The sequence below is a fragment of the Helicoverpa zea genome, chromosome 30 (assembly GCF_022581195.2).
Source record: "Helicoverpa zea isolate HzStark_Cry1AcR chromosome 30, ilHelZeax1.1, whole genome shotgun sequence".
Lineage (NCBI taxonomy): Eukaryota > Metazoa > Arthropoda > Insecta > Lepidoptera > Noctuidae > Helicoverpa > Helicoverpa zea.
The window spans coordinates 2981771-3009082 of record NC_061481.1 but is presented as its reverse complement, the minus strand read 5'-3'; the positions used below and the strand labels follow the sequence as shown (position 1 = coordinate 3009082).

Below are 27312 nucleotides of genomic sequence, written 5' to 3'. Positions count from 1 at the left end.
TACATGACTAGTTTTGGGTGGGACGAATGGTAAATGCTAATCTGGTCTATCTATGCTAATGTAAAAAAGAAGAAAAAAAAACTTTATTTATGTACTGCTCTACTATCTACTAGCTTCACTATCCCCGAGTAACACACGCTATATTTGTGAGTTCTATTCCTAGTCTTTATTTTATACAAGTTCGAGAAGTAGCTTCCTCAGGACGTGGAAATTTACTAGTTTGGAAAGTTTATTTAAAGTTTAAAGTTTATTGAAAGTTTATTTAACATTACTAAATACAAGTTATTAGAAGTAGCTTCCTCAGGACGTGGAAATTTACTAGTTTGGAAAGTTTATTTAAAGTTTAAAGTTTATTGAAAGTTTATTTAACATTACTAAATACAAGTTATTAGAAGTAGCTTCCTCAGGACGTGGAAATTTACTAGTTTGGAAAGTTTATTTAAAGTTTAAAGTTTATTGAAAGTTTATTTAACATTACTAAATACAAGTTATTAGAAGTAGCTTCCTCAGGACGTGGAAATTTACTAGTTTGGAAAGTTTATTTAAAGTTTAAAGTTTATTGAAAGTTTATTTAACATTACTAAATACAAGTTATTAGAAGTAGCTTCCTCAGGACGTGGAAATTTACTAGTTTGGAAAGTTTATTTAAAGTTTAAAGTTTATTGAAAGTTTATTTAACATTACTAAATACAAGTTATTAGATACCTGGCATCAGCACTGGCAAAACGATGGTCGCGCAACAGTCGCGCGAGTGCGGCGCGACCGGCCGCCTCGCCCGCTGCCTCTATAGCCATACTTACTATGGCTGCACCCTATAACAATATTACATGTTTTTTTTTTTAGGATCTCCAAAAAAGATCTACACATACACATGACATAGGTACGACTAAATAATGGAAATATTGTTGGTGTACTCCTTCACTTACAGGAGACCACATTAATAGTTTACAAATGATAATGACTTAGGTTAATATATAATTAAGAACGTATCAGTACATAAGCTTGCTATAAAGAGGAGAAATGTTTTTACTGTAATTGTATTGAATAGGACTTATAAATGAGCATTTATGGGCAATCAGAAAGTATAATTATAATGATTGTTTATAAAGCTTGGCGGTGAAATCAAATGGGCACCCAACATGGGACTAAATTTTAATCCAGAGAGACTGGAAGCAGACCCCAGCGTAGTTGATAAAAGGTTGGGCAGATAGTTAACTTAAGATATTCTGAATAAAATGATATGGTTAATGTTTTTGAGATCCTACTTATGGAAGTAAACCAAAGGCGCCCAACCTGGGACCAGAGGAAAGATATTGGCCAAAATCTATGGATCTACCTCTTCCCGCTTGCGGGAGGTGGCTGAACAGCTAGTTAGGGATGATTTATATTAGTCCGGGCCGTGTCCGGGGCGTGCCGTGTACGTGGCTCGTACGGGGCACGGATGTGAAACGTTACATACATTTTGTATGAAACAGTTTATATTACACAGTGCATGATCCGTGGACCGTCCGGGCCACAAACGACGCTCGTCTTTAGAATTTCGTAAAAGCCCGGACACGGCACGGCACACCCGGCCTGGTATAAATCAACCCCTAGTCTATATTACCTTGTGTAATGACAGTTCATCGGTGGCACTCTCTATGTCAGCTCGCTCCAGCCGCGGTGACGCCACCGCTCTCACCGAGTTACTTGAGTCTAACCTGTAATGCAATATATGTTGTTAGTTAGTCACTTTGTTGCTCAATCAGTGAAAACTTTATAAATGGCACTAGTTAGATGATCACAAGAAGTTGAAGATCATCAAGGACTAGTAAAATGACCAATGTCTAGGCAGAAGATGATGAATTAGAAAATGCTAGGTATCTTCTGTTTGGACAAAGGTGTGAGTAGACCATAAATTAGGTACTTAGAAGATTGCTCGGTTCCTAATAAACAAGATTGAAACGATTTCATTTTACTTATGTACGGTAACTTTGTGAAGTTAACTTGTCAAAAGCAAGACAAATATTAATGAATTAAGAATTTACACATAAGACGTTGATGAAAAGCCCAGCCACACAAACCTCAACGCTGGTAGCACATGGTCCAACAGTAGCGCGTCTGCCGGGGTCTGAGCGTCACTGTGAGGCGGAGCAGGCACCTTCTCAGCGAGGACTGATGTCAGAGCTTCCAGTAGCCACTGGGAAGACCACCAGCGAGGTGATACTGTGCCGCCGAACCACTGGAGAAGAAAACATAGAGAATTAATAAGTTATTATCCTAAGGCCATCTTCAGCAGTCGTTAAGGGTAGTCAGAAGCCAGTTAGTCTGTAACTAGTCTTTACCAAGGGGTATTGGGTTGCCCGGATAACTGGGTTGAGGGGATCAGATAGGGCATTCGCTCCTTGTGGCACACTAGTACTCAGCTGCATCGGGTTAGACTGGAAGCTAAACGCAATATAGTTGGGGAAAGGCCAAGTTAAGCTTATTCTTCAGGTAGCTTTGTAATAGGAATAATAAGAGTTTTTGGAATCTTCTGGAATTTACGAGAACTTACCTGTTGAGCCAGCAGTCTAGCAATAGTCTTGGTATCAGAAAGTGTTGTAGGTGACAATGTGATCAGCCCCCAGCCTTCAGAGTATGGGTTCCCGCCTTCGACCACCACGATATCTGAAAGAGAAAATAGTATATATTTAGTGTGTAGCAGTGAAATTAAATTGAGCGAGAAACACAATACGACACTTTCTGGGTAGACAAAAACAAATGTAACAACTGTATTGGCCTTTTTCCTAAACAAAAAAATCATGAGAACCAGTCATGGCAATCATTATAAGAGGTTTTCCGTCAAGAATTTCCAAATCTTAAGCGGAATTGGCTCATTGTTAGATATGGAGCAGATAATTTCAAACCATGCCACGGAGCGCTTTTTACACTAGCGAATTTTCTGCTCGTTTGTATTGTGATCGATGATATCGTGCCTAGATGAGCGACAACATCCATTACCTACAACTAGGACAGCTGCAATCGCGTGACAGGTTTTTTACCGCTAAGAAATGTGTCGCGCGAAAAAATAGGCTAGTGTGAAGGTGCGATAAGATGACTATGATATGACTTGACTTGAATGATATGACTTACCAAACTTCGGCAGAGGGTATGAAGTGTTCAGCTCGTAGGAGAAATGCTGAATAGTTTTCTGCACCCATTCCAAAAGAGGTCTGTTGAAGGAGATTAAGATTAATTTATTTTTGACAGGTTAGCCAAGTTATATGTTTGTTTCACGAACAACTACTGGGAGGATTTTGATGAAACTTTACAGCAGCACAAGACAGATAACACCTCCTAAATTGTAGTTAAGTGCAAAAGATTGTAATATAGGATGTTTGTTCCTCTATCACGCAAAAAATCACAGAATAGATTTTGATGAAACTTGGCATACATCTAGTGTTAACTGGGTTCATGAAAATGTTCCCTTCGGGACGCAGATAAAAAAGTGGAATAAATTTTATTTGATATTTAAAAATGTTGATAATTGTAAACAAAGATGATTGTGAATAAATAAATGAGAATAACAAAATGACAAGGCAAAAAACAAAGGCATAAATACAACAACTCACCCCGACTCATCCAAGATAACTTGCTGATCGCTATACAGACTAATTTCAGGCGGCAAAACTTCTTCCTCTGGCTCAACCGTCGCTTCGGGCACCATCGTGTTCACTTCGGTAATATTCGGCGCGTCAGTCGGTAACAGCGGCGCAGCACGGCGTTGTAACCGACAGACGGCCAGCGAGATCATGTGCGGAGCCATCGGCGGCGTTGTTGAGAACTCGTCTTGTAACTGTAGGGGAGAACATATGATAGTGTGTTTGCTTGACACAGGAGCACTGTGCACTCGGGCATCATCGTGTCGGCTTCGGTAATGTTCGGCGCGTTGGTAACAGCCAGTCCGTCATCTTTTTTAAAGAAGACAGCTCCCAAAAGCGCCCGTTTTTCACCACTTCCTATGTATTTTTGTTGGGAAGATGAAAAGGTGAAACAAACTTCCCAGCAACACATGTCTGTTTGTATGCTTTGAAGAAACTGTTCTATACGAAACTGACATTAACTGTGACCGAACAGTTAATCGTTTTGTATGTAGTTCAAAAGCAGCCGCATGGATCGATCATAATGTTAAGCAACCATTGGCGTGGTTGGTCCGAAGATGAATGACCATCTTGTCATGACGAGTTCTTCCGTGTTTCAAGAAGCACGATAAATGGATGGGTCCCGGCTGTCATTTGAACAACTGAGGCAATCGCTACGGGTAGTCAGGAGCCAGTAAACCTGACAACAAGTCTCATCAACAGCTCTCGGTTGCTCCGTCGGTGAGTTGGTTGCCCAAGAAATTGCAGTTGCCTAGGCAACCGGGTGAGCGACTCCATATCATATATGAATGCAGTCGCTCTAGTCTAACAGTGTAACTGAAACTTGCTAAATCAAGTTTTATTAGGGGCTTTCTAGATCATCCATTAAATTGTGCAGTATTTTTATTGCAGAATATTGTTACAGTAATATATTTCTATTTATGTTTATTTGATAGATACAAGTTATTTAATTGATCGTCTACAAGGCGCTTGAGTAAGTAGGTACTCACCAATCGATGTCCCAGATAGAAACCAGCCTCTTCGGTAGCCACTATGGGCATATTTGTCAGAGATACGTGAAATCTGTGAAATTAAGACATACATTATTATTTCCAAACTCCTGTTATAGAGCTATTTATCAAGGTAGGTAGGAAAAGAGATACGTATTCATTTTCTCAATTGGAAAATTTTATCATACCAACTTTGGAGCAAGTGAAAATTTTGCACCCCTTTTACATTTCAAATATTAGCTTTTTCCCAAGTGGGTCTTCTTTTATGTACCTAAATAAGGAAGAAACATAAAAACATTATATCATCTTTTTGGAAGTCTCATTTTCTAAAATATCACAATATAATATTATAGTATGTTGTATGCTCACCTGTCCCTCACGATAGTAATTTTGAAGGACGCCCTGAAGTGCGGTTCGTCGAGACACGGGAACGCTGACCGCGCGTGCGTCAGCCAGAAGCGTGACACTGCGCAACGACTGAAATAAATATACATATTATTAGAGGATTTATTTATTTGATACTAGCTTCTTGCATGGGTCCTGGAAAACTTCTTCCCGTACCGGGATGAAAATATGTTATAGCCTTCTTCGATAGGTAAATACCTAGGATTTTTTTTAAATCGGACCAGTTCAAAAACTTTTTCATCCCACCATCTCGGAAAGAGTAGTTTTACCCTTTGATATCTGAGCGCAAAAGTCGTTTTTATCCTCTAGAGCGGCAAAGTGATTTGAATTTAGAACATCGTGTGCAATACTCCATTTGTGACAATCTTGATAAGACTTTTCAAACAAATACATATTAAACAAATAAAATACTGCATAAAATAATTATTCAATTAATTAAGTATTTTTTATTATTGTTTTTACACAGATTTTTAACGTCGTTTCATTTTTAAAGTGAGTTTTCAAATATGTTAACTTTAATAGGTACATCTTTTTAATTTGATACTCGTATGTGCGCACCATTTTGTTTTTTTGCATTTAGTAATTTCCTCGATGAGGTGGGATGAAAAGTTACGTGTTGCACTCGAGTGCAAAGATTTTTCACCTTGTGCTCTTTTGATTCCCTCGCTATCGCTCAGAACGCTACGCTCGTGTTTCAATTTTAGAATCCTTCGCTTGCTCGGTCATCAAAATTGAGCCCGCGGTTAAAAAGTAACTTTGCACTCTTGTATAACAAATAACTATTATCAAAAAGTTTATCCGCGTGCGCGGAGTATTTCAATTTCAAATCTGGTGCAACAATTGGCAGAAGCAACAAAGCAAGCATAGGTACAATTTATATTCATAAAGTGCCTGGACCCGCAGGCAAATTTAAGCTTCTTTTTTGGAGAAATGATCGATTTAGGAAGTAGGAAAACGGGGCTGCGGGATTGTTCGCGCGAGTTACCGCGGCGCTGGTACATAAAGGGCTTAAGAAGGAACATGGTGGCTTGTAGTCAGTAAGAGTCTGACACTCCCTCACGCTGCACCCACAGCGGGGGAGGTCCTTTTACAACTTTCCACAAAAAGGTAAAATCGCAACAGCTGGTAATATTAATAAGAAGGTAACACCGCTTGAAACATCTACTTAGTAAGATTATGAAACTTACTGTCGATGTGTTCCAGTTAAGAAGAAGCCTCGTTGCTTGTCACTCCTCTCCAACTTGGTGATGAAGCGAAGACTCAGGGTATAGTTGTATTTTCGACGGAGTTTCTCCTGTAAAAGAAGATTTGAAGAATCATAATGAAGCCTTTTAACTGCTGAATAATAGTGGCATGGAGCTGGTTTGAAGGAGATTAGCCAGCTGCGCAGCACATATTATAGAGCACGCACACTTCCTTGGACTGCGGTGCACTCACTATTCCTTCACTCTCATGGCGCGATGGGACGACAATCCGACACCACCGGAGAGAGATCACAAGCAGGACCGACAGCATCGAGATTTCCACAGCACGGGTGCTTAAGTTTATTAATTAAAACTCGCAGCGATTTCAGCTCGATCCGGGAATCGAACCCGAGAATTCGTGCTCAGCAGTCAGGTTTTGTGACCACTAGACCTACTCAGCTTCTAAAGTTAACAAAAGATTCTCTATGTCTCAAAGAGTCCTGACTGTCATTTTGCAGTCTATTCTTTGGCAGTCCTTACGTTAGAAACTACAAATTCTTCTGTCGTCCATTGATGATTAACACAAATTATACCTGTGCTTTCAGAAACTACTTACAAAAAAAATCTTCCACACATACCTTAAACTCAATATAGCTCTGATCCGCCTGTGGGTACTCCAAGGTCTTCGCGACCTTAGGTCCGAGTGACCCTCCCGACTTGAACAGAGCTCGTTCAGTCACATTCATGTCTCTCACGTTGAGGACTACGAAGGTTGTGTCCCGGTCGACCTTGATGTCTATTGATACTTCGCCTGAAAGAAGTTAGGAGTTTGTGAAGATTTTGGGGAAACTGTATAATATAACCAAAAAAAATAACATTCTTTGTTTTTGTATACGCACACTTAATACGAATTTCGTTTTCACCAAAGTTTAAGTGTCCCTTATAACCTTTATTATTGGGGAAGTCTTTATTCTATACATATACGGGGAGCTATATAAGTGACATTTAGTTATGGAAACTTTAAGAGACTGTTGGTGAAAACGAGCATTAGTAATAGGGTCCCGTTTTTCCTTTTGGGTACGTAAGCCTGGAAACGGTCTATGAAATCTAGGAACAAATTAACAGCCTGGGTACTGCTCTTACCTCGTAATTCCCCAGTGGTCAAGTTAGGGTGTAGCCACAGACTGTAATGCTTAGGTATGATGAAGGTAGGCAGCCGAGCACCACGCCATGGAAACACAGCGCCGTTACTTGCTATACGTTCTCTGAAATATGGAAAAATAGATTGAGCTCAATGTGACAAGTCATCACAAATAATAACAGACTTCATTTCAGGAATATGACTGTACTCAATCAAGTACAGTGACTTTAAATGGGTATACCTCAAACCTTCTCCCAAGTCTGACAAATACTATACTGAAAAACGCATCAAAATCTGGCCAGCCAAATGTGAGATAATCGCACCTAAACATACATTCATACAGGTCAAATTGGGAACTTCTTTTTTTGAAGTCGGTTAAAAACTGACTAAAACTTTTATGTACATAATTAAAAAAATATATATATTAATTAGTGGAGAGAACATGAGAAGGCCTATGTCGGAAGACACCACCTGACCCGGTAGCTGATTGAGCTTCGAATAATAAACAAAATATTATTATATTAATAGTATCATATATATTAATAAGGATTTAGATAAGCTTATAAGTTTGTTAAGAAGAATTGTTATGTTACTTCATAAGGTCAGAGAATAAAGGCTATTTTTATTTTATTTTTATTTATTTTATTTTATAGGTATTTATTTATTTTCAAGCATATAATTTACATTTTTAAATATTAAATATAAAAATAAAAAACATTTAAAAATATAAAAAATAGGTTGCCACCGATATCGGGCACAGGGTCCAAGGTACCGGTGGTTAGGGTCCCAGAGACAGAAACCTCCTCACAATACGTGCCGTATCAAGGAGTACTGCCTTCTGAATCAGTCCCTTGATCCAGCCGCCCAACGAGAGCCTCCTGAGGTGTTCGTCGAGGCTCTTGGCTATTAAACCATTGGCCGTAACGACAATCGGCACAACAACAGCCGTGTCAACACTCCACATGGCGACAACCTCGTGCGCTAAGTCGAGATACTTTATTTGTTTCTCTTTCTCAGCTTTCACAAGGTTCTCGTCATGCGGAACGGCGACATCGACTATCATCGCGCGGCGCGCTGATCGATCTATCACCACAATATCAGGCTTATTGGCTACAATAGTCCTGTCAGTGATGATAGATCGATCCCAGTACAACGTGATATGGTCCTTTTCGAGAACTGGGTCGGGCGCATACCTGTAGTACGGTACCTCAAGGTCTACAAGGTTGTATTGCAGAGCAAGCTGCTGGTGGATAATCTTGGCCACTTGGTTATGTCTGTGCAAATATTCACCATTAGCCAAACGAGAACAACCAGATATAATATGTCTGATAGACTCACCCGGATGGTGACATGCCCGACATATGTCAACCGTCCCGTCTTTCACGATATATCTCCGGTAGTTATTCGTAAGGATAACTTCGTCCATAATTGCACATACAAACCCTTCGGTTTCTCCAAACAAGTCACCGAAGCGTAGCCAAGATACGGACGCTTTGAAGTCTACATCGGGGCCATGAAGAGCCCCGAAGAAGCGTCCGTGTAGCTGTTTGCTCTGCCATACCTCCTTGCGATCATGGGTAGTTAGTACCACAGGTCTGCGCCAGTTCTCATTTGCCAACGATAGCGGGGTGAGTCCTTTGTCCACTGCTACCATATCACGATGCATACCCACGTCGCTTTTGAGAAGATATTCTCTGAGACTGCACACCTCACGGTTGTGGAGCGTCTTTGCATTTAAAAAGCCTCGGCCTCCACATTTCCGTGGGATGTACAGTCTCATCACCGACGATCGTGGGTGATGCATTCGTTCTGCGGTCAGCAGTGTGCGGACTCTCCTATCCAAGGCATCCAATTCAGTTTGAGTCCATTTGAGTATGCCGAAGGAGTACATCAGGACTGGCATGACCCAACCATTATAGGCGCGAACCCTGTTGCCGCCTGATAAGGAACTTTTTAGGACCTTATTCAGGCGGCCAAAGAAACGCTCCCGTAATGACTGTTTCATGACAGCCACATTGATGCCTAACCCCTCCGCCATACCCAAGTATTTATATGTATCGTTTGCGGAGAGTGATCTCAGGTTTATGGAATCTGAGAGTTGTACTCCCTCAGATTCCACAATTCCCCCTCGCTTTACATGCATGACTGCACATTTGTCCACACCGAACTCCATCCTGATGCAACTACTGAATTTTTCAGTGATCTTCAGTAGCTTCATCAGCTGCAGTTCTGTAGTGGCAAACAGTTTCAGATCATCCATATAAAGTAAATGGGATATAACCTGACCCCCTCTCCGCAAAGGATAGCCCAGCCCCGAACCCTCTAGCAATGTGCTCAAAGGGTTCAAGGCCAGGCAAAACCAAAGTGGACTCAAACTGTCACCCTGGAATATTCCCCGCTCGATCTTAATGGGATCGCCGGTCCCTTCAATTTGTCTACATCCTGGATAGTGAAGAACCGTTCTCCATTGCTCCATACATGACGCAAGAAAGGCGCGTAGAGTTGTATTTATTTTATACAACTCCAGTACCCTCCTAAGCCATGCATGGGGGACCGAGTCGTAGGCCTTCTTATAGTCTATCCAACATGTCGACAAATTCTTTCGGGATCGTCGAACCTGTTGGCTGATGACCATATCAGTGAGGAGCAGCTCCTTAGTAGCACGGGACCCCTTCTTACATCCATTTTGAGAAACTGACATAATTGAATATTTTTCAATATGTTGGTTTATTTTTAATCTCAAAATAGATGTAAGAAGTTTATAGACCGTCGGTAAACAAGTGATCGGTCTATAATTTTTGGGTTCCGCGGTACTGCCTGATTTATGGAGCAGATGGGTAACTCCTGTTGTTAGAAACTGTGGGAGCGACCCGGCTTCTAAGGATGACTGAAACTGTGATGCTAAACAGGGGTGTGAACTTTGCAGCCACTTTAACCAGAAATTGTGCAGTCCATCCGGTCCTGGTGATTTCCAGTTTTGCATCGGACGAACTGCACAGGCTACGTCGGAGGAGGTAATATTGACCTCCTCCATTTCTGGTATTTGTTCACACTTCCGTTCAACATCACGTGTCCAGTCACCCTCCTCGTGAAATACGGGCGTCGACCAGAGGTTGCGCCAAAACGTGTTTGTGGCACCATCATCCGGCCGGCTCCCGTCCATCACGTATTGCTCAGGTCGCTCCCAAGTTCTATATACCCATCTTTGATCACTCTGGAACATACGATTCTGGGTATAACGTTCTACCCGTCGTTTATACCTTCGAATACGGCTAGCCCATGCACAGACTTTTTGCTTCAGGAAGTCGATGCGCTCCGCGATACGCGGCATATATTCATGAGGACTGAGTCCAGTCCCCATGAATGCACGTCTCACAAAGCGCATCACCCGTGGTCGGGTATTACCCTCCCTGAAGCAATATAGTTTGCCGATGAGTACTCTGGCCCCCTCGATACGACGCTCAATCCTGCACTGCCAAGCTGGTACCGCTGATTTTGGTCGTGTAGCTCTGTTACTGTCAGGGAATTTGACATTAGCTACACGACATGCAGCAACAGCCGCGCAATACATAATTGAGTGTGTATCAAGGAGGTCTTCGCTGTTTTCAAAATATTTTTCCAACAGCGAATCCAGAGCACACACCAACGCCCTATTCTGTCTGTGCATAGGCAAGCGAGGTAGTCGCGGTCGGTTTTCGACGGGTGAGTACCTAAATTCCTGAATCGCATCCTCCAGAGCACTCCTCACACGTTCGTTGCACTGAGTACTTACCGTTACAACCCTATTGTCCTCATCCCGTTCAACGAGATTGGACCGCGGCGTGACTCCGCCTGAAGGTGGCGGTGGCACCGCGGCCTGTGACGAGGTGGTGACCATAGGGCTGCTCAGCATCTCTAAGCGCAGCCGATCAAGCGCGGCGTCGTCCAGTCTGTGATTGCGCTGGATAACCCGCACCTGATCCGACAGTCGTTGGGCCGATACGTTGACGGCTGGCTCAAGCACCTGGAACAGAGACAGCATCCTATCACGGTACGCAGTGAGGTTAGTTCCTCCCTCTGTGGACCCGTAGTATGCGCGCATGACGTTCTCATTCATTTTCTGAGTCCATCTCATGCGCTGCACACAACCACCGGTAGCGGGGACCCTGCTAGGGACCTGATGGTCCCCCGATCCCAAGCCCGTCGGTGGCCGGCGTCTCCCCTGCCGACGTACAGGTGGTGGCGACGTCGGCGGAGAGAAGTACTCGTCGCTCGAGCTCGACGCAGCTGCAGCCGCCGGTATCACTGGTGGTCCGGGGTCCGGCGGCGGCGAGGCGGAGCTGAGCGACGATCCCGGAGGTGGTAGTCGTGCGCGTAGGCGGGCCGCTCTCGTCAACATTATTAGTTTTCTCTCACATAGCCGATGCACATTGCTGATTTTTTAAAGAGTTTCTTGTCGTCTTTCTCGTTTCTCATTTCAGTCGTGTTACTATTTTCCTTTTTTTTGGGTATTTCAATACATTATGTATAAAATATATATGTAAATTATTAATTTTTATTGAAAAGATTTGGAGAGCAAAAAAATGTGACAGTGACGTTGACGTTGCGTTTTATATATTAATTTTATATATTAATTAGTTATCTGATCTACGTTTTCTTGAAAGCGGTGTGCGAAACTGTGACGCGCACCAATGGTTCTCTAGTTTACTTCACACTTAAAAGATTAAATTAGAGTCTATAGCTATACAGTCGAAGTGTCAACTCACTTGTTAGAAGCTGCCACGCTAGCTTCAGAATCCGTCGGTGGTTGTCCCGGTATTAACGTCGCTTCTCCTGCACATGGGCAATCTGTAACCAACATCATTATCAAGTTATCACCGAGGTTTTATCTTATAAGGTTAGTAATCAAACAGTTTTCCAGTTATTATTAAAACAAAAGACGACCTCTATGGCGCAATGGTCACCAAGCCGGACTGCCGAATCTGAGGTCCCGGGTTCGATTCCCGGTTCGGTCGACATTTGTGTGATGAGCATGCTTGTTGGTCGTGGTCTGGGTGTTACAATATGTATTTATAAATATGTATATATGTAGCTATATGTAGTTTATCAGTTGTGTTAGCACCCATGACACAAGTTAATAAATAACTTACCATGGGGCTAACCAATCGTGTGTGAAAAGGTGTCCCGACATTATTTATTTATAAAAAAAAAAGTAAATTTTAAAACATTTTGGCACATTCCATTTCAAGTTTTAAGTATAAACATAATTGTTTTTCTGCCCGTACTGTCCCACTACTGGGCAAAGGCCTCCCTATTTTGTCGCCACACCTCTCGATCTTTCGAAACCCCAAATTAAATCTATATAATTCAATGAGAAAATCTAAATTAAAATGCAAAATGTAACTTGATAACCATTCAAGATAAAAGTCCCGTTTGGGCGCCAACAACAAATATTAGTCCCATTCGGGCGCCAGAACCTCCCAGGCCTTATTGCAAATAATTATTACGGTCTATAACTTACCCGGTTGTGGAGCAGCGTATACTACAATGAGTGCCGTCGCGAACATAGCTGAGAACAGGACAGCCGTGAGACATAGCGCTCGTCTTTGTGAGCATACCGCCACGGGAGCCTCGCGGAGCTCTCTCGCTTCTCTTGCTTTGTCCGTGTCTGAAATATCATATAACATTAGCGAAAACTGATTAAAACCCGACAACAATTGGCAGCAACCAGCAACTAATCGTAGGCCATCAGATGCTATTTTTCTGGCATAAATGCTAAACTGGAACCTATTTGGCACTACACAATATTTTTTACTGTTTTTATTTAGTCATTTCAGTAATTAATGTTTCTTTTGACTATATATATTTTTCTTTCAAACATAAACTACACGAAAGTTTGTGCGTGTGTATGTTTTATTTATGTTCACGCGCTAACGACTCAATGGGTTCTAATGAAACTTGGCAGATACGAAGAAGAGAAAGTGAGCAGAAGAATAATTAATATTAATTGAATTTTTGACATAACATTGTCTATTTCGGCATGTCATCTCATTATCGGCGGGAATTACAAAGACACAAATCAAAATAAAAATGCCTCTACATCAAAATTAACAGAGAATGTAGAATAGGTATCTTCTGGAAAAAAAACATTAAAATTAACAGGTTTGTACTCACCAGCTAGAAAAGCGACATCATCCAGATCTTGATCCACCATGTTACGCCAGGCAGCTGCTAAACACAAACAATATTGTGCTGTAATACTCTGTACATAAGGTCTAATCTTATATAATACACCTTGCGATAAGACCATGCATTATGTCAATTACCTTAACTAGATTAAGATCAAAAATGTAAAATTGGTGCCTAATAAAGATTATTTACCTAGAAGAAATAAACTTGTATATATATATATATATACATATAAGTTTATTGTATATATATATATATATGTGTGTGTATATATATATATATATATGTCGGATAGGCGAAACATCAGGATGGCACTATTGCCCGATATCAGCTAGGGTAATCGCACAAAGAGATAACTCAAAAGAACTCAAAACTCAAAAACGTTTATTCAAATTAGTCAGAATAAAAGACAGCCCCCAAAACGCCCGCCCTTCGCCACTTCCTATGTGTTTTGGCTGGGGAGAAGAAGTGGCGGAACAAACTCCCCAGCAACACATGTCTGTCTGTTAGGTTAGAAGAACCTTTACACTTTAATTTCAAACGACACTTTACACACTTTACAATATGGATCTACAACGGTACTACAACACTAGGCAATAACACTAGGTACACTAGACGTGACGTAGGGCAGTTTCGAGATGTGTGCAACACGACGGCTCAACGAAGACTGAGCTCCGTCGACGCCACGCTGACCACCACGACTCTGCCAAGCGCGCCAAAATGTTGTTTCACTAAAAGCGCCACCAGATGGCGCGCTTGCGTCTCGTTTAGTGTCCGTACTATTGACCGTCTCCGACATATATAAGTTTATTTTATTTTATTTCAATTAATGTAAATATTTTGTGAATAAACAAGGACCCTTATATATATATATATGTAACTTAAAACTAATACAGTGCATCAAAAAATTGCTCCTCATCGCTGTCACTGGGTAATGTACCCAGAAGGCTGGCAGCATTGCCACGTTGGATGGCAATGCTCAACCTCTGTGTGAAATAAAAGCCAGCCTTTGGGTCCCGGGAAGTAATAAAGTATATATATCTATCTATCTTGCAACTATTCAAAATTATTTCGATAAAAATTCAGGAACAATATAATCTAATGGAAATTACGACAGGATGCATTAAATGCGAGCGCCCAAACATTATTATATTTGTCCCAGCTGGGTGCCAAAAAGATTTGTGTCCCAGTTGGGCGCCAAAATCATATAGGCCATAAGAGGGCCACTAATCCCGAATCGGTTTTTAAAACCATATGACATTAACATATAGCATGATAATGTATGCGATGCATATTCCACTAAACTGCGTACAAAATATGAAAAATGTATATAGTGTAGTGGTTTCCCACTTTGCAGTCACAGGCAAAGTGGGAAACCACTCAAAACTTTATTTTTGCGAAACTGGGTACATGTGGATTTTATATTATTTAACAAAAGGAGCATTGAACATAAGGCTTGCAAAATTAAACTATTAAATATAAAAAGTAGATAAATATACAAAGCAATTTTGATAAAATTACTGTATCCTATTATAACTTATCTTCTAAATATTCACACTTTTTCTGAGCACTACAAACTATAGACCATTAACAACATCTTTTGGTTACCACTAAGGATTATTCAGTAATGATATATCAGAATCATACCCTTAGCTGAACCGTTTCTATCGGCTTTGTATTTGCCGATCGGCTCCATCTGTATGCCGTCCATCTCACACCGACGCCGGCATGCCGACGATCACCTGAAACAATACACGCAATGGATATAGTACTTAGATTAGCAGTCTTGAACATCTTTGGCAGTCGTTACGGGTAGTCAGCAGCAACAGGGGACAACTAGTCTTACCTAGGGGTATTGGGTTGCCCGGGTAACTGGGTTGGGGAGGTCAGATAGGGCAGCCGCTCCTTATAAAACACTGGTACTCAGCTGCATCCGGTTAGACTGGAAGCCGATCCCTACATAGTTGGGGAAAGGTTCGGGAGATGAAGACTTAGATTAGCAGTAGTCTATACTAATATAATATTAGAGTTTTTTGGTAAGGCTCCGAAACCACTGAGCCGATATGGTCAATTCTATCACTATTGAGAAGCTTCACTATCCCCGAGTAACGTAGACTCCATTTTATATAGGAACAGAAAGAAGTCATTATTTTTCAGACCAAACATAAGTACTTTACACTGTTGAAATAAAAACGCGATAAAATAACGGTAGGCGTGATCAGTTACTAGAACTAACGAGACGTTTGGGTTTCTTGTCAAAGCAAAACCAATCTGTCTAAGGTTAGTCTTGATTGATCGGTGATTTCATCCATCCTCCGAGCCTTTTCCCAACTATGTTGGGGTCGGCTTCCAGTTTAACCTGATGTAGCTGAGTACCAGTGCTTTACAAGGAGCGACTGCCCTATCTGACCCCCTCAACCTGGTTCCTCGGGCAACCCATTACTCCTTGGTAAGACTAGTTGTCCCCTGACTGCCTAAGATGTTAAAAACTGCCCTATCCCCGGGCAACCCAATACCCCTTGGTTAGACTGGTGTCAAACTTATGATGATCGGTGATTTCATTTTGAAAACAATGGGTAGGTCCCATAGAAGATCTGTAAGGGTGGAGCTAGTAAAGTTCCCTGAACACACGCATTTTGTCGCTCTACTTTCTTACGAGATTTTGCGTTATGACATCTCCGCTAGTCATTTTATTCTCCACGTCAAACATACATTCATACTCCGCTTGAAAAAAGGTTCAAAGCGAGCAAAGTGCTGTATGAAAGCGAGACGTAAATAATCGACTAATTACTCCCCACTCTAGTTTGTCTGTGGTTTTAGTTCGTCATTTCCTGTTGATCTTAGTTTGAACGGAACGTGGGGAGTCGTTGGGACGTGAAGAGGAAAATGACGGAGGGACGTAAATATGGTGTAAAAACTTCCAGTAAAGTTTCAGTTGTTTTTTTGCTGCTTTTGTGAAGTCTAGAGCCGGTATATACACCCCGGCTATGGTAGGGGCGGGTGAAAGATAATTTACAAGAGGTTTTAAGAAAACTGGTTGATAGTTGGTCTAGAAGTTAAAGTACTAGCCTGTCAAGTATGGTTTATTTTTTGACAATCTGCCGAGCCGTTTCTCAACTCGGCTTTCAGTTCAACCGAATGCAGCTGAGTACCAGTGTTTTACAAGGACAACTAAATACCCCTAAGTAAAACTGGTTGTTCCATTTACTGGCTTTAGACTATCCGTAACGACTGGTAATGATGTTCAATTGACAGCCGGAACCGAAACACGATTATTGGTAAAGATATACTCAGAGACTTCATACAACCTTAGAAAATTTGCATTGGTACTTGCACTTATATTTGAGAGGTTGGTTCTTTTCCGATGATTGGACATTTTTTTAAAGAAAATCTTGATTCCAATCTAAGTTTTCAGTCGATCTGATACCGGCTAAATACCTGATCTTTGTCATGTACCTAGGTACATACCACCACCATCATACTGATTTAGGAGCCCAAACAAAAACAGCCGAGTGAAAGTTTGCTGTGTGCTCCTAGCTACGGCTATAAAAAAATGCAAACAAAAACAAACTCCCATTAAAAGCCATAAAGAGGCGATCATACGGAACTCATTACGCTCCCCTCTGACACGTACACAACGACGCCATTTTGTATCCCCTTGCATTCCCGCGCTTTTGCACGCAAGGACTGCACAGCCCGGTGCCCCATTAAACTAGCGAGCTAAATAATGGTCTTATAGTTGAGGCAGGCTTTTTAAGAATGTTGTCGAAGATTATAGAAGGTTTCGACGAAGATTATAGAGGGTCTTTAGAAGATTTAAAAACCGTGCCATTACTTATTGAGCAAATGAACAAAAAAATCACGTTTGTTGTATGGGAGCCCCCCAAAATATTTATTTTATTCTAGTTTTCAGTATTTGTTGTTATAGCGGCAACAGAAATACATCATCTGTGAAAATTTCAACTCTCTAACTATCACGGTTCATGAGATATAGCCTGGTAACAGACGGACAGAGGAGCGAAAACAATAGGGTCCCGTTTTACCCTTTGGGTACGGAACCCTTAAAAATGGAGTAGGTAATGGTTATTTGAGGTTATAGGAAGGTATAGAACGGCAAAGGCACATGGTATGCCATATACATGGCACATGGTAGAGGTAAAATAAGTCCAAGCATGGTTCCCTGGTGCCCCATTAAACTCGGTGTGAACTGAATAATGGTCTTAAAGTTGAGGCAGGCTTTTTTTAAGAATGTTCTCGAAGAAATTAGAGGGTTTGTGGGCGAAGGCGTAATGGTTTTTTGAGGTTGTAAGAACGTTTAGGAACTTGAACTGTGCAGTTTTAGGGCTCCGTACCTATAGAGAACATCTGAATTGAGAACCAGTTTGAGAACCTATTTATAAGCTTCTCTGTTCGTCTGTCGATCGGTCCTTCTGTCTCATAAACTTTATTCATTTAGACAGAAACAGTTGAAAATTACATATGATGACTTCAGAAGTCCATAACGTCCACGCATTCCCGAAATAATAGGTAACCCGTAACAATCGGACAAGTGGGTAACGTTTCTCTCTTAAAAATATAAATAGACAACCCTTAAAAATTTTGAACCTATCAGGAAAATTTTCGAACCGTGAAAATTGTCAATTTCCTGTCTAGTCGTACGGAAATTGCTCGGGGTGGTGCAATTAAATTTTCTTCCGATGCATCTGATCCTGTAAAGTTCTCACTTTTCTGAACATATGACCTCACAAACTCACTGGCTTATGGTATTCATGAATTAGTATGGTTAAAGAAAATGCATAGCAATTAAAAGCGACTGCCGAAACTCTATACAAAATTTATAAGCCAAATTACTTCAGTCGAGAACTTCCACCATACCATTGAATTCATTTTGCAATATAGGTGTTATGCATTTTGTGTTTTTTATGGCTGTTGGGTTAGGATAGGTACCAAATAAATGAATAAATACAAAACAAAATTTCGGACAAACGTGAAAAAATTCAACCTTTATGTATCGTTTTATCTTTTCGAAAGTATATTTAGTAAGTATCTTTAAAACTTAACGCTTGATCAAGGCAAGGATTAGTGATTTCAGACTCAAATAAATTCAGATTTCCTCACAATGTTTTCCTTCACCTTGCTTATGGCGTCTAAAAACACAGTAGGTAACAACGTAATATCCTAGGTTAATAACTGCGTAGTTCAATTAGTTTTTTTTAATTCCATTTAATTTACTCAAGCTATTAATTGAGAACCAATCACTTAGGTTTCGTTTGTACTATTCCTATATTTACCAACGTTCATATCACAGATGTACCTACCACCTAATATTTTATCCATCTGTTGATTCACTTACGAAAGATAGATTTTTGAAATAAATCCCCGAATCGCATACAAGTGACGTCTAATTCCTATCTTTAGTAATCAAATCAAGAGATTGAATATTGGGAGCGACCGCAAGTAGATAGGTACATACATTACCTTACCTTGATCTAATGAAAATTGACACAAAGTTACCCTAGCTGTCATTATAGTAACCTACTTTTTACATAAAAATAACTAGAAAAAACATTTATATAGGTAGCTTTTTCGTTGATTATAAGTAAGTCATTAATTTAATTTCCGTGTGCTATTAAGAAAATTAATTACCTACGTTGATTAAAAGTTTATTCTTTTAACTATTAAACGGGTATTGGGTTGCCCGGGTAACTGGGTTGAGGAGGTCAGATAGGCAGTCGCTCCTTGTGGCACACTGGTACTCAACTGCATCCGATTAGACTGGAAGCTGACCCCAACATAGTTGGGAAAAGGCTACGCAGATAATGAGATGATGTGATTAAAATTGAGTTATTTTAAGACCTTTTATTATGCCCGCAACATAAGCATAATAACATTCAAGATTATTCCCTAAATAAAACAAAAACATAAAAAAAAACGAATTCTTAACAGCGTCATTACAATTTAACTAGAACACTCACCGATCGGTTTTCCACAGAAATGTTTAGTTCAAAAACACTATATTTTTGAGCACAAAACACAGTTTTTTCTTTACAATATTATTATTATTTTGCACAAACAATTTTAAGACCACAATTTCACGTTGTGAGCACGAGGAAGTCGGAAAAATAATGCTTGGAGAAAATCGATGGCGCCCATCAACCTAGCGTGAGAAAGAGATGGGTTTATGAGAAAACTCTCGAGTGAAAAGGAGTAAGAGAATGTGTCAATGTGTGCGTATAAAATGGAGGGTGATTTTGTGTTCGTGTGCGTGAATAGGGATCGTTTATGAAGTGGTACTAATGGTAGGAAAATTTTGCTTTTCGAATTTGCAATTTCGATGGTTTGTTTTTGATTTTAATGTCTAGATTAGTTATTTTTGATAAGGTAAAATAAATAGGTTTAAAATGTGTCTGTAGTTCGCAGATTTTTTGTTCTTTTTTTTTTAGTTTGGTATTATTAAAATGTTCCTATTTACGTGGCGTTTTCTCTGCACTGGTACATGCAATAGTGGTTTTATAATGATACATTTTTTTATTTATTAATTCAATTTATTCATATCTCACCTTTTTTTTTTTTTTTTTTTTATCGACGTAAAATCATCAAATGACCCCTCCCGCTGTGGGTTAGCAGCGGTGAGGGAGTGTCAGACTCTTACTGACTAAAATCGTCGTGTTCCGTCATAGGCCTTTTATGTACCAGGGCCGCGGTATCTCTTTCGAACAACCCGCAGCCCCGGCAGGCCTTGGCCCTGCTGGGCCCCGCTGGGGTTGCTGACGTCTCTTTGAGGAGCGCGTGGAACAACGCGCGCCGTCGACACGGGTCTGTCGTCTAGGAAGACAGAGGGACGATGAGCCACCCGAACTCACCGCCCACAGACCCACGCCTACGGTGGCCGGGAGTCATCTCGCGACACCCGGCGCCCATGGTGTCTACCTGGTCCAGCGCGGCGGCCGGGATGAGAGGTGCGGACTCTCTGGCGTTCCGCCTCCTCCTTCTCGAGCATGACCGCTTCGCAGAAGGAGGCGACGGCATCCCATTCCCTCTCGCCCCGGACCATGGCCTGAACCAGGGCCGGACGCGAGAGGTCGCCGCCGCCCAAAGCCTCGACGAGGACCCGGCGGTGCCCTTCCCATGCGGGGCACACCTGGACTGTGTGGTCCACCGTGTCCTCGGGGCTGTCCGCACAATGGTGACACCCGGGCGCCTCCTCACGACCGATGCGGTGCAGGTACCTCCCGAAACAACCGTGTCCGGTGAGGACCTGCGTCATGCGGTACGTGAGGGCGCCGTGACTCCTCCCGAGCCACTCCTCAAAGAGGGGACTTACCGCCACGATGGTGGCGTGCCCTGCACTGGGTTGCGATAGTCGCTCCCTCCAGGCCACCATGAGATCGCGCCGGAGCTCCGCCCGCTGCGCGACAACTTGCCGCGGCAACGGGGTTTCTCCCCGGCGCTGAGCCTCCTCGCGCCAGTCGTACAGGCGCAAGAAGACCCTCGCCTCCAGATCCCACGGTGGCAGTCCAGCGAGTAGGCCAGCTGCTTCGCGGGAGATCGTGCGGTACCCCCGGATTAGCCTAATGGCTATCACCCTTTGGGGCACGTTCAGGTAGTGCACAGCCCGCGGCCGTGCCGAACGTGCCCATACCGGGGCCCCGTAAAGGGCCATGGACCGCATGACCCCCGCGTAGAGTTTACGGCAGGGGGCGTTTGGGCCTCCCAGGTTGGGCAGGAGCCGCTTGAATGCAGCACCTGCCTTCTCCAGTTTGGGGCCCAAACGTCGGAAGTGCTCGACGAAGCTCCACCGGCCGTCGAGGACGAGTCCCAGGTACTTCATCGCCGTCTCGACGCCGATGGTAGCCCCCCCCACCGTGACTTGGGAGCCTGAAGGTGGCGCGTTCCGAAGCCCATGAAAGCACATGGCCTCGGATTTGTGCAAGGCCACCTCCAGTCCCAGCAGCTGGATCCTCTCGATGACTATCGCAACCCCGCGCGTCATTATGTCGGCCGCCTCCTGGTGCGACCTCCCTTGTGCCAGAACCAGCGTGTCGTCAGCGTAGCAGACCACGCTGACGCCGCTAGGGAGGTCGGCGCGCAGCACCCAGTCGTAGCCGATGTTCCACAAGAGCGGCCCCAGTACCGACCCCTGCGGAACACCGCACGACATCTCTCGCCGGTTCCATTCCCCGTTGTGACCAGGGTAAATGATGGACCTATCCGACAGATAGGCCTCGACCACGCGACGAAGGTAGGTCGGCACCCGGTGATACCGGAGTGCCTCCCTGATGCAACTCCAGGGAAGGGTGTTGAAGGCGTTGGCGATGTCAAGAGACACCGCCAAGACGACCCCCCCCCCGGGACACAGCATCCCCCGTCGTGAGAGCTCTCACGCGCATGATGGCGTCCACCGTTGAGCGCCCCTTGCGGAAACCGAACTGGTGGTCCACAAGGTCCGGCCCTATCCCCCCAAGGTGCGCGACGAGGCGGTGTGCGACAACTCGCTCAAAGAGCTTGCCCACCTCGTCGAGCAACACGATAGGCCGGTATGCGGACGGAGAGTCCGCAGGGCGCCCCGGCTTCCGTATGAGGACCAGTTTCCCTGTCTTCCAACGAAGTGGGAACTGGCCCCTCTCCAAACATGCGCTGAGAAGCCCCCTAAGTCGAGGCCCGAGAGCCTCAAGGGCCAGGACCCAGGCCTTGCCAGGCAGGCCATCAGGCCCTGGGGCGGTGTTTTTGGCTTTCAGCCTAGCCACCGCCACTCTCAGGTCCACCCCAGTCACCTCGGGGACATCGTCGTCGTCGGAAGTGTGGTCCGTACTTGACACCGCGGGTTGCAGAGACATGGGCGGGGGAGAGTGTTCCCCGCGCGAAGGGAACAGAGTGCTCACCACCTCCTCCACCAGCTGAGGCCGAAGACTCTGGGTCAGCGGGGGGGCCCATGGGCGGAGCTTGCCCCGCACCATTTTGTACGGGCGCCCCCACGGGTCCCTGTCTAGAGACCCCAGCAGCTCCGCATTGGCCACCTCCTTGGCCTGGACGATGGCCAATTGGAGGGCGGTCTTCGCAGCTCTGTAACCCTCGTACAGCTCTGCTTCCCTGGCTTCTGCATCCGGAGGGCGGATGCGCAGCCTGCGGTGTCTGGTGTACAGGTGCCTCGCAGCGACGCACGCCTCTCGAAGGGCGGCGATCTCGCGAGACCACCAGTACACCTGGCGTCGGGCGCGTCCTGGCGGGACTCGGGGCATGGCCACGTCACAAATCTCGGACATGGTCTCCCGGAACCACTCCGCCTCGTCGTTGATGTCGGCGGGCCTGTCCGGTGATGACACCCAAGCCTGCACGACTGAGGCTTCCAGGAGAAGCTCCCGGTCAAGGTGCCTCAGCGCCCAACGTGGACCACTCGGGGTCTGCAGGACCGGCGCGCTAGGGTTCTGGGCGGAGACGTCAAACCGGATGTACCGGTGATCGGAGTAGGTCTCCACCCCCTCCTCCACGCGCCAGTCAAAGACACGCGGTAGCAGAGCGGGGCTGGCGAACGAGATATCCACCACTGACTCGCCCCGCATCCGTACACACGTGGGGACAGAACCCCGATTGAGGACGACCAGGCCTGCTTCCAGCGCTCAGTCCTCCACCATCCTACCCCGTGCATCTGTGCGTCGGGAACCCCAGGCCAAATTCTTGGCGTTGAAGTCCCCTAACACTAGCACAGGGAGGGAATAACTTCCGACGACGACGGACAACTCCAGGAGGGAGTTGTGGAACTCGGCGAGAGTTCGGCTCGGGGAGAAGTACACCCCCACGACGACTATCTCCCCGAACCGTGCTGCGACGCAACCCCTTCCACTCTTCACCCCTTCGAGGGAAGGAGTACCAGCGGCGGCCGACGATATGATGGTCACTGAGCCGCTAAGGTCCTTAACCCAGTCATCCCTGGGAAGGACAAAGTACGGCTCAGCGACCACGGCGATGTTGATCGACCACTGCGCCATGCTTTGGAGCAGCAGATCCTGGGCACGGGCGCAGTGGTTGATGTTCGCCTGGAGGAAGCGCAATGGAGCCAGACTAGCACTCCATCACGTCTTCCTCCTCTTGAGACGCAGACACGGGCGCCGCGACAGCAGCAGTGGCGACGGCGTTGACAGCGGCGGCAGCGTTGGAGGCGGCGGCGGCCGCAGGAGCTGCGGTTGTGGCCACTGCGGAGGTGGTGGTGGTGGCGGCGACGGACGGCCGGCCCTTGCCCTTACTCTTGGTCTTGGCGGGTGGGGCACAGGACTTGCTCCCCGCCCGGTGTTCGGCCGGCTTGCCAGCCGCCGCGCACGCAGTGCAGTGCGGCGCGGCGCTACAAGCCACGGCCTTGTGTCCGGGCTGACCGCAGCGGAAGCAGAGGGCGCTGCGGTCGACCTCCGAGGTGCAACGAACACCCACATGATGCCCGACGTGGCATCGGAAGCACCTCAGCGGTCGGGGGTCAAGCAGCTTGACCTGCGCCGACACCCAGCCAACCAGCAATCTTCGGCCGTCTACGATGCGTTTGGCCGCCGTCACGGGGCAGCTCACCGTGATGGTGCACGTGCCCCTGAAGTCGGGACGTATGGTGCCCGCCTTCACTTCGTCGGCAGAGCACCCACCCGTCCTAGCGACGGCGGCCACCACCTCCTCCGCAGTAACTGAGTCGTCCAGGCCCATGATGCGCAGATCCGCACACTTGTGGGGCCTGGAGACTCGGGCATCGTCCGCACTTATGGACGCCCTAAGCCTCTCGGCTAGAGCGTCTGCGGCGGGCCCACTGGCCGCTCCTGGGACCTCCAGCATACGGGCGCCCGTTGCGGTCACCCTGAGCCGGAGGCCGGAGGCGATACCCAGCTCCTGCAGGTTCACCGCCTCCTTTGCTTGGGCGAGCACGTCGCGGTACGACACGCCCCTTTTGACCGCGTCCGGCTGTAGTGTGACTACTACAGCCGCGGTTTTGGGGGCGCGGAGTTTCGCCGCGGCGGCTCGCTCCCTGCGCCGCTGTTTCTGGGCCTTCTTTTTGGCCGCTTTGGCCGCCCTCCGCCTCTTTTTCTTTTCCCCCACCACCTGCCACTCAGACTCAGTGGCAGAAGAGGTAGGGGCCGCAGACGGTGTCGGCTTTGGAGGGCGTTTCGCCACTGGTGCCGACGACGGAGCCGGTGCTGACGGTGGCACCGGGGGCCTCTGCGCCTGGACCGCCCTTGCGGTCTTGGGCTTTGGCTGAGCGGGCGCCCTCCTGGTCGGTCCGTTCGGCGCCGCGACAGGGGGCTTGCTCGGCGGTCCCCTTCTGGGTGGGGGTGCCGCTGCAACCGCGGCCGCATAGGAGGCCCTTTGGGCCGCTGGGGGCTTCGACGCCGCGAGGGGGGGGCGCAGGACCCTCTGCCCCTATGCCCTCCAGGACTGAGAAGCGAGCCTGGAAGGCCGCCATCTCCTGACGGACTAGGGCCAGGATCTGGCTCTCAGCCGGCGCAGTCTGCGCCTGTTGCCTGGCCCCACCGCGCTCCGCCCCCTGCTCGCGCATCTTAGCGAGCTCCGCCCGGAGACTCCTGTTCTCCTCCACAAGAGACTCCAGGGCGGCCGTCAGACGACCCACCTCCTGCTGCAGTTTGGCCAGCTCGCTCACGGGAGCCCGGCCAAAGTTGCTCACCGCTGCGGCGGTGATGGAGGCGGTGGCGGCCTCAATGGCGCCGTCTTTGCTGGCCTTTTTTCTCTTTAAGGCCACCTGCCTGATGGCGGACTCCACCGTCTTCTCGAAGTCCGCCCTGCGCTCCCGGTCGGAGCCGATGGCCGACTCCTCCTCGGAGGAGGAGCTCCGATGAGCCGCTCCTCCGCCACCCCCAGAAGCCCTAGCGGACCCTTCGCTGACGGGCCTCCTGGCGACCTTTTTGGCCGAGGCCCCGCGACCACCAAAGGAGGACCCGGGGTCTTCCCTCCTCCTCTTGAGGAAGGCGTCGACCCGGTGGTCCTTCTTGTTGCGGGGGAGCTTAAAACCCCCCGCATCCCCCTCGCTGGACACGGACTCGGAGTCCGAGTCCTCGTCCCACTCCCTTTCATCATTGTTTTTATTATTTTTTGTTAAGGTATCCATACAGTTCCCACGATTATGAGAGCACTAAACGTCGACCCCGGCAGTGGCCTCATACCGGGGCAAGCCTACATACTGTTGGGGGCGGCTGGCCCCAACAGGGGGGAGCGCTAACGACCGTGTCCCCCACGGCCATTCATCCCCTCGCCGCGCTCCCGAAACTTGGGATTGGGTGGTTTTTTTATCAAGAGGTGTCCTTCCTCTGGGCCGGGCGATTAAGCCAAGCCCTCGGCGGCGGCATTATGCATGCCTCCGTCTGCTGTCCGGCCAACCCGGCTCAGCAAACCCGCCGAAAGGTTTGCTCTTCGTTGTACGAAGAGCAAACGACCACCGCTTTGGTGCGCCTGCACCTCCGCGGGTATGGCCGCATCCTTGCCATGTCCACTAGCGTGGACTGGTCAGGAGCGGCCCCTCCCTGGGTCCCTCTTTGTCTGGCCTCTCCCCTGAACCTTTCCGGCATGAGTATCTCTACCGGCAGAGCTTCAGGATCATTGAGGCACACAAGCCCCACCACGACGACAACGTGGGGACCCCCTCGGTGGGGTTCATATCTCACCTCAAGGATACATAATACTTAGTTGTTTTCAAACCGACAAGTACCTACATATTATGTAGTTTCAAAATGAAATTTCCACTCTATTAAATCGGTTCAGTATTGTGTGAAAGGTGTTAAGATTGTAACAAAACAATTTATTATAAAAAAGATATAAATAAAATTACCTAAATGAATGTCGCTGTCAAATTCCCGTTTCATTAAAAAGCGAGACAGACAGACAGAGCTACCTGTTACCTCCTTATTTATATCATTAAGTGACTAAAGTCGAGAATTTCTCACTTCCCTCTCACTTTGCTGACACTTGCGTGAGTAATGAGAGCAATGAGTCCTATAGTACCCCTGTCATCTGTATTTAGAGCAGTGGGGATGCAAGGGGTGCAATATCACAGAATCACAAGTGCATCGCGCAGCAGCCATTATTACATGGCAATTACTTACTAATATTAACATTATTTTTCTCACTATCCATCTAATTTTATACTTCTACTAGTAGCCCGCGTAAAATTCACATAAATAAACCATCTAGGTACTAAAGAGTAAGAATTAAGCCTAAACATTTGGTTTGCGAGTGAGCCGGTTCTTGCGTTATAAAATCACAAAGAAAAGTAGCTTTAGTTTTTATATATAGCAGATATTAATAGTGGTTTTGTGAAAAACTGTGTTTTGCGGGAAATAATACTCGTAACGGGATAAAATATAGCCTGTGTTATTCGGGAAGAGTGTAGCTTTCAGCCAGTGTCATCTGGTTATGATCGATCCGGTAGTTTTGAGGTTATACCATTACAAACCGATTTTATTTTGTTTTGCTCTTTATAATATTACTAGTGGCCAGCGATACGTGCTTTTGCTAAGAAAATATGTGATATAAATGAAGAACCGCTTGACCGATTTTGTGTAAACTTCACATTTAAAACCATATAGTAAATAGTCCGAACAAAGCCTTTGTAAGTTAGGTACCTAGGTGAGACCGTTCTTGAGTTATAAAATTACAACGAAAAATGGCATTAATTTTTAAGTAATTATAGATTGGTATAAGGAGTATAATAGATGGATAGTAGGTACATTATAAATAGTGATTTTGTGTAAACTTCACATTTAAAACCATATAGTAAATAGTCCGAACAAAGCCTTTGTAAGTTAGGTACCTAGGTGAGA

General features: G+C 45.7%; 1 protein-coding gene across 1 annotated transcript in view; it reads right to left on the bottom strand.

The window, feature by feature from the left end:
* LOC124644672 (aminopeptidase N) overlaps positions 1-20043 on the bottom strand; it is a 38600-nt gene extending 18557 nt beyond the window's left edge. Inside the window, exons 1-16 of the mRNA XM_047184175.1 lie at positions 19486-20043; positions 15158-15252; positions 13496-13552; positions 12843-12989; positions 12088-12169; positions 7345-7466; positions 6840-7012; positions 6205-6311; positions 4982-5089; positions 4613-4685; positions 3594-3817; positions 3115-3194; positions 2537-2649; positions 2064-2221; positions 1607-1700; positions 706-812 (exon numbers count right to left, since the gene is read on the bottom strand). Coding sequence (XP_047040131.1) covers positions 706-812; positions 1607-1700; positions 2064-2221; positions 2537-2649; positions 3115-3194; positions 3594-3817; positions 4613-4685; positions 4982-5089; positions 6205-6311; positions 6840-7012; positions 7345-7466; positions 12088-12169; positions 12843-12989; positions 13496-13552; positions 15158-15221 — 1709 coding nt within the window. The 5' untranslated portion in view covers positions 15222-15252; positions 19486-20043. The remainder of the gene's footprint in view (positions 1-705; positions 813-1606; positions 1701-2063; positions 2222-2536; positions 2650-3114; positions 3195-3593; positions 3818-4612; positions 4686-4981; positions 5090-6204; positions 6312-6839; positions 7013-7344; positions 7467-12087; positions 12170-12842; positions 12990-13495; positions 13553-15157; positions 15253-19485) is intronic.
* Positions 20044-27312: the final 7269 nt, after the last annotated feature.